The sequence below is a fragment of the Hibiscus syriacus genome, unplaced genomic scaffold (genome assembly GCF_006381635.1).
Source record: "Hibiscus syriacus cultivar Baekdansim isolate YM2019G1 unplaced genomic scaffold, ASM638163v2 tig00116939_pilon, whole genome shotgun sequence".
Lineage (NCBI taxonomy): Eukaryota > Viridiplantae > Streptophyta > Magnoliopsida > Malvales > Malvaceae > Hibiscus > Hibiscus syriacus.
The window spans coordinates 1,671,082-1,679,014 of NW_024063477.1; the positions used below are offsets into that span (position 1 = coordinate 1,671,082).

At 33.7% G+C, this 7,933-nt stretch overlaps 1 protein-coding gene across 1 annotated transcript; it reads right to left on the minus strand.

Moving 5' to 3' along the window:
- Positions 1 to 4,692: 4,692 nt before the first annotated feature.
- Positions 4,693 to 5,814, minus strand: LOC120188252 (probable xyloglucan endotransglucosylase/hydrolase protein 23). The gene is made up of 3 exons (XM_039191736.1): positions 5,533 to 5,814; positions 5,250 to 5,443; positions 4,693 to 5,167 (listed from the first exon to the last, which is right to left on the minus strand). The coding sequence occupies exons 1-3, from the start codon at positions 5,797 to 5,799 to the stop codon at positions 4,693 to 4,695; spliced, it is 936 nt and encodes a 311-aa protein (XP_039047667.1). The 5' UTR covers positions 5,800 to 5,814.
- Between the last annotated feature and the right edge of the window lie 2,119 nt (positions 5,815 to 7,933).

Genomic DNA, 7,933 nt, shown 5'->3' on the forward strand with positions numbered 1-7,933 from the left:
TCAAGATTTCACTTATTCCTCTCTTTTCTTTAATTCCCTCTATTCCCTTCATCTTATTGTTTCAAAACAATTTAAGCTCTCCTTAAGCTTAATTATCACTTAATAATCAAAACTCAACCTTAAATTTAACTAGAAACTCAAAAATTAGAAAACTCACCTTTAGCTCTTGGTTTTCACGCGTGAAGGAAGAAGAAAGATGAAGAGAACTCTAAAAACCACTTTGTTTCCTCTTCTCTTCCACGTGTTTAATATATACAATCATCTTTAATTATTTTTCCTGCAATTGACCCTTTTTCCCTTCAATTAATCTAATAATTACTAACATCCTTCAAGCAATATTTCCAAATAATCATTGAACTATTTCATTATTCTACTTTAGTCACCCAATTCTGAAACTTTACGATTTAGTCACTAACCCAATATTGAGGATGTTACACACCTTCCTCCTACGAGTAGGGAATAGAGAATTTTGGTCGTAACCATATTTTGCAGCCACCACTTTCCGCCTAAGCCCATTTGACTCTTGTATTAAAAAAAAGTCCAACCCTTCGTATTCACGAGGTTTGCACACATTAGCCCATTTAACCCAATGAATTGCCTTTCCCGAGTCCACCCCTATATAAAATTAGCCACCAGTTTATTTACTTTCGACGCGACCTTAGCTGGCATTTATAACAAAGACAGGAAAAATATCGATAAATCTGATAAAACTGGTTTTATCAAGTGACCCCACCACCAAAAGACAGAAGTTTCCCCTTCCATCCATCTAACCATCTTGGAATTTGTCTAATATCAAACTCCACATTTCCGTAGAATTCCTCGGATGACCCAAGGGTAACCCAAGATACACCGTAGGAAGCTTCTCTCAACTACATTGAACTAATTTTGACCACGATACAAGGCTACTCTTAGAGACATTAACACCGTATAGTTTCATCTTTTTTAAATTGACAACTACCTCAAATACCTTGAGAATCATCTTTACATTCTTTACCATCTCTCCATTTGCTTCCGAAAACACTATCAAGTCATTGACAAATTGTATGTGACTGTGCATCTAACTAGTATTAATTGCTACCCCTTTGAAGCACCCCATAGAAGTAGCTTTGTTCAACATCCCACTTAAGCCTTCCTCAACTAAATGGAATAGCAATGAAAAGATGACACCCTTTTCGTAGCCCCCTCCTTATTGAAAACCATTCAGAGAGATCCATTTACTAAAACTGATATTAAAGGAGATGAAATGCATAAATGAATCAATCTTCTCCATTTTTTTCGAATCCCATTTTTTTCATTACAAAATCGAGTAATTACAGTCTACATTGTCGTAGGCATTTGAGAAATCGGATTTGAAGATCACCCCCATCTCTCTTATTTCGATACAAATAATCAATTACCTCATTAGCCATTAAACAACAATCCACAAGTTTTTTTCCTGCAATGAAGGCAAATTGGCTCTCGTCGACCACATCTTTAAGACATCCAGCGCCTTCTAGATAGAACTCTAGCCAAGATCTTGTATAGGCTACTCACTAGCAAGATGGGTCATATTCATCAACACAATTGGGGATTAGGATTCTTTGGGATGAGCGCAATAAAAGACTTATTGTTGTCATATCCTTCAAGTTCCTTTCATAAAATTCAGCAAAGAACTTTAAGTCTCAACTTTTAGCACAGACCAGAATCTTTGAAAAACTCCAGATCTCTATCCGGTCTGGGAGCATAAGACCCATTTGCTGATGCAGTAGCTTGCCACACTTTCTATTCTGAAAAAGGAACTTCATCGACCTTTTAACTGAAGAGGAAAATCTCCTAAATTGTATATCGAACTCAGTCATTGGATTGTTGTTGACATTATTGTAGTAATATGAGAAATGATCTTTAAACACTTTGGCTATGTCTGCTGACCGCTCACCCACACGTTTTCCATTTCTGATATTTGAATATAATTCTTCCCACCTCTCAAAGCAGCCGTTAATGGAAAAATTATGTGTTTCTATCCCCCACCTTAAACCATTTCATCTTGATTTTTGTAGTCATTCTCTCTCAGCCCGTTTATGTTTCTGCCACAATTTAGCTTTCAAAACTCTAATCTCATTTAGGACCGACTCATTGTTACTAGTGGAAAAAACTATTTTTTCTAGACTACTAATCTTGTTTTCAATGTCTTCAATAGAATCTCTGTCCATCAGTCCGACATTCTTGACCTAGGTCTTGGTAACATCTTTTGCCACCTTTAATAATGTTGATATTTCATTTACCTGGTTGTTTCTAATCGCAGCCTCCATCGCTATCACATACTCATTGCCATCCCCCCAGTGGCCAAACCACTTGAAAGGGCACGGACCATACTGTATTTTCTACACTTTCAACAGAACCGGATTATGATCCGATAGCCCTCTATCTAAAGCTAATTGAACCAGTGTTGGGTATTTGCTTAACACTCCGTCCGAAATAAGGAACATATTCAATCTGCTCGCTGAAACAGACTTGCCACCTCTGAACCAAGTATAACAGCTCCCCGATAAAAGAAGATCTACCAAATTCTGATTTTGTATAAATTCGGACAATAGTTTCATACCTCCCGTATATTTTGTAGCTTGGAATCTCTCAATGCATTATTTGATAGTATTGAAATCTCCTCCAATTACCACCAAGACAATCATTGTTATAATCAACGCACTTATCCCGGAGAAAAACATTCTTCTCACTCTGATCATTCGGACTATTTATTATAATGAAATTTGGATCCCACAGCAGAATTAACCCACCCAAGGCACCCTCTGACGGAACTGTAACAAATTGGCTTCAAGTTTTCCCAGACAATCTTCTACACACTGTTGGAGAAATCTATTGAAGCTTTGTTTCCTGCAAAAATATTAACTTTGCTTTGCTATTTTGAATTTGCCTGCTATATCTGATGCTCTGAATTTAATCCTAAGAGTCTCCGCTAAAGCAAAGGTGGACATCGCTTCCGAACCAACATCAGCATGCGCCTCCAAAATAGGAATAAGATCTCATTCATCGATTGTCACGGCCCTTATCTCCATTGACAAAATTTACTTCTCAGCTTCATTCACTACTGCCCCCTTTTTAATTTTTTTTACTCTACTCCTCTTTGGCGCACGAACCTTCTTCCCTTTCCCTTTTAGTCGTTAACCTCAATACTTCTATTATATTAAAATTAATCTAATTAAAAATTATTAAAAAAATCTGGTTAATTAGGTTAACCGACCAAAATAACTGAACTGTGTTCGGTTCAGTTAATATTTTTTTTTTAAATTCGATTCGATTAACGGTTAAAGAAAAAAGTTTGATTAATTCGATTAATGAAATCTGCTTTGATCGGTGACCGAATTAATCATTTGAACACCCCTAATTAAGGAGAATAATCTTTTTTTCACGTTTGGTTCACGGAAAATATCATTATCAGATAATAATTTATTACCAATAGTAGCATTTTTTTTGTTAAAATGTTGGGAATGTCATTGCATCCAAATTCTTAAGTAATGAACAATTTTTGCCACTTTGGACATAAATACCCCTAAAATAATGAATTATTTTTGCATGGATCCTTCCCGATTGTTATTCTTTGTGTTTTACTCAAAATTATTAACTTAATAATGATAATATACAAAGAGTTTAATTTAATAAAATATTAGTAAATTTGAGTAATTAAAATTATTTTATATTTTTAATATTTAGTATATTAATCATTTTATAATTTTACGAGGTGAAAATATTATTATTGTAAAAAATAATTATTTAAAACAATATTTAATTTTTCAGCTATTAAAAATAGATCTTATACATTGAAAAACAATATATTTATCCTCTCGAGACCATAATATTAGCTTTTATATTATATTATATTTTATATAAATAAATATGATACTTATGAAAATTATTTAAAAATATATGTTTGATATATTAATTATATGTGAAATGTATTTTTTTTCTTTAAACTTAGATAGTGCAACAATTAAAATATTTTTATAAATTTTAGTTCAAACATTTATTATTTAATATTAAAGTTTAACTTGTTAAAAAGAACATATATCATATGGATAATTTAGTAAAATATGCATTCAAGTAATCTAATATTCCTCCAATCAAACACTGTAATCTTATATTCCTGTTAAACAAACCAAACAAGATAATACATCATTCTCAGAGTAATATTATATTTCAATAATCTTATTTTCAAAAATAATTTTACATTTCGTGAATTAAAATCACCATAGGTGTGATGAGAGTGGAAAACAAACTAATCAATTAGGACAACACTCGTAACATTTTCAAGCATTGAAACTTGCCCATAAATGTTTAGGATCAATGAATGTAACTAGAATGTCTCGATAATTATTTTTTATCAAATAACATATCAACAACAATTTCTCCATTTGTGAGATTGTCGAACAAACAATCGAAACAAATTTTGAAAATGCTGAAAAAAATCTGGTTTGAAAACAAATTTTGAATTGTCACATAATTAGAAAGCTTTTTCAAGGTATGCATGGCTGGTTTCAAGGTTGATATTTGGTTATTTGGATTCAACGCTTGAGAGGGATGAACATACAAGAACAGTGAAGTTGTACCTGCTGATTTTTGCAGCTGTTACCGTACAAATCTGCATGGTAACAAAGATGATTGCTTCTAAGGTTCTAAGAAAGTGTGTCTATACGCATTTCATTATACTTTCAACATTTTACAATCAAATAATTGACTGAATGTCGAATTAAGAATGAAACATCGATATTTTTTTTGGGCTGTGTTGCATTCAGTAGGCAAGCCTTGAGGGAACCTCTTGGTGTCTGCGCAGTAGTTGTATATCATGTAATTCTTTTGCACCCATTGAAGCCTTTCCTGATTTGATGAATCTAAATCTTGTGAAAGCCATTCATTATTGGGTTTTGAAGCAGCTGGGGAATTTGAAGAGCAAGAAGATGATCCAGTAGACCAAATGCAGGCATTCGCATTGAAGTTCCTGTAAGAAGCAGTGAAAGGAGCTTGTGTCCAATCTGTCTTCACCACCCCACCCCTTGTTGCCCAGTCATCAGCGTTCCACAGACTCGAGTATATTCTCATGGGCTGGTCTTTGGGGAATGGGACTCCCATTGATTCCAAGTTCTTGAACTCTCTGATCGGCGTACCATCAACAGAAAAGCTGAATCACAAAACCAACAGCATTGTTAGGACGGTGAAGATGGACAGAAACAACATTTGTTGCTCGAGAGTGAATTACTCACATGATTCTTTGGGGATTCCAGAGGATGGAGTAAGTGTGGAAATCTGCAGTGGGGTCGAACCATAGATAGAACTGTTGTTCCCTGTTGCCTTTTCCCTGGCTAAACACATTGGTGTGCAAGATGTAGGGATCACTACTCAGGTTTCCCAAGAATTCAAAGTCAATCTCATCCCAATTTGATCCTTTTGAAGATAACTGCAAACATTTCAAAAGCAATAATGAGTAAAGACTGATTACCTGATTTAATATTTCAAGTTCTTGGAAAATGGAATAGGGAAACATACATAATAGGCGGTAACAATGCCTGCAGAGTTCCCAGGGACAAGCTTGAGTTGCATGTCGATCTTCCCAAAAAGATATTCATTCTTGGATTGGAAACCAGAGCCAGACGCTTTATCAAGGGAGAGAGTGAGAACATCTCCATTATTGACAATTTTACCACGACCATCTCCCCATGTGATGTCGAAATCACGGTGGAAGTTAGCAGCCACAGTAGAGGCAGCTATAAAAGAGTAGAAAAGCAGGGAGGAAATAACAGCTGGTGATGCCATGAAAGCTATTGTATATTTGGAGAAGAATAGACTGCAGCAGTGATGTAAGAGATAGATGAGTTTTGGTTGGCAGTGTAGTGAAATGGAATATGGTATATATAGAGCAGCTGCATTGTATTATTAGGTTAAGTTCTTGATTATCATGTATTATCATTATTATTAGGTTAAGTTCTTGATTATCATGTATTATTCTCACTCTCTTAAAACTTATAATCAATTATTTGATTCTTAATTTGACATTCAATAAATTACTTTTTTGAATAAATTGATTGTATTACATCCAAAGCAGCATCAAATTACTATAAATTGATTGTATTATTAATGCCCCTGGTACCACCACCACTCAACGGCGACCTTCTACTACCACAACCACCGTTGAGAGCCTCTTTCACAATGGGTGGATCCTTCCACGGGCGGCCCTCAGCTAGGGCTAGGATACGATCGCGATAAATACTTGCGGCATTGGAGTTATATTTGGTAACGATATCGTTTTCTTTAGGGATCCCGTATTGAGCCAAAAAAGCATTCTTAAGAGATTTTTTTAAAATAATAATAATAATAATGGGAGGCTAAAATTTGATGTGGAAGAAGAAGATCAGCGACACCGTCCAAACATTCTTAAGAGATTGACCCCTGCTTTCGCCTACTCTTCTTCAAATTACGCTTTTTAATTTTTTATGGTTTAAATGTAGATTTGCCCCTAAACTATACTCTTTTTACCGAGTTGCTCACTAAATTACTTTTAAGATGTTTTGCCCTAAAGTTTTCAAACTTAATTTTGTCTAAAATTTCTTTAACCGTTAAAAAACTTCATAGACCAACTAGGATGTGCCATGTGGTATTTTTCCTAAAATATAATGCCAATTTTAATTGAAAAGGGTAAATTCCGTGTTAAATCTCTCAAGTTTTTATTTTAATTGAATTTAGTCCCTACATTTTTTTAATTAACATGAAATTATCCCTTATTTATTTCTATTTTTAATTTAATTCAATATTTTTTATAATATATTAAAGGGTAAATTATGCATTTCTAAACTATTAGTTTTGATCCATTTTAGTACCTAAACTTTTTATTTTTTCAAAATCATATGTAACGTTTAGTTTTTATTTTGTTTTAATACCTTGCGTTAAAACTTACGGAGGACTTGCAGCACTTTTTATGGGTAAATTGCATAATTCATCATTCAACTATCTTCCCACTCCTATTTTGGTCACTAAAGTTTAATTTTTTAATTTAATTACTTAACTTTCAAATTACTCCTAATTTAATCACTCTAAATTTCACCATATCACACAAATTATTTATAAAATAAATTAGAGTGATTATTTATGTTAGTCCTTTTGTTAACTCGTTATATAAAGACCACTCAGTGTTTCGTTTCCATGTATATCTCTCTCTCTTTTTCTCTTGCACGGACGTGTACATTAGTTTGATTGTTCACTTGCCCAAATATTATGCAAAATATGGAACGATTCTTTCGTTCAGTTTTAGCTGCTTTCTTTGTTTTGTTGATTCTTCTATCATCAGATTTATTTTCTTTAACCATTTTTATTCATAAACCCTTTTTATTCATAAACCATATTTGATATTCACATTTCAAAATAGCAGATGTTTTATAATCTTATATATTCATGTTTATATACTTCAATTTTCTGCACGAACCATACGACCTCAGTGGTTAAGGGATTATTGTTATCCTTTGAGGTCTTAGCTCAATCAATGTGTATGCAAGGGTATAGTGTGAAATATATATACACAACTTCAATTTTCTCTAATTATCTTGCATTTTTTTTCCTTTTGGTAAAATGAAGCTGAGATTGGACCTATAGTGGTGGAGGGTAGAATATGTGAGTCTCCAAGCGGAAGGTACATGGGGTGGTGCATAAGTAGCCTTGAATGTTATGTTACCTGCCAGATAGAGGATTATGACGGTGGAGAATGTCAAGGCTTTATTTCTCGACGCGTGTGCAATAAGAAGTGTTAGCCAATATTTTATTAAGTATGTGCTTGAGAGTTGAGAGAAATGATACATTCTTAACACATTTGTGTGCCAAATGTTTTAAATTATGCATCTATGATGTAATACCTTCTAGTTCAATTCTCTTAAAATCCCTGTATTCTTCTTGAACTAAT

Coding starts and splice junctions, on each gene's coding strand:
- LOC120188252 (XM_039191736.1), bottom strand. CDS start 5,799: ATGGCATCACCAGCTGTTATTTCCTCCCTGCTTTTCTACTCTTTTATA. Junction 5,444..5,532: donor GCATTGTTACCGCCTATTAT/GTATGTTTCCCT, acceptor AAATGTTTGCAG/TTATCTTCAAAAGGATCAAA. Junction 5,168..5,249: donor TGGAATCCCCAAAGAATCAT/GTGAGTAATTCA, acceptor TTTGTGATTCAG/CTTTTCTGTTGATGGTACGC.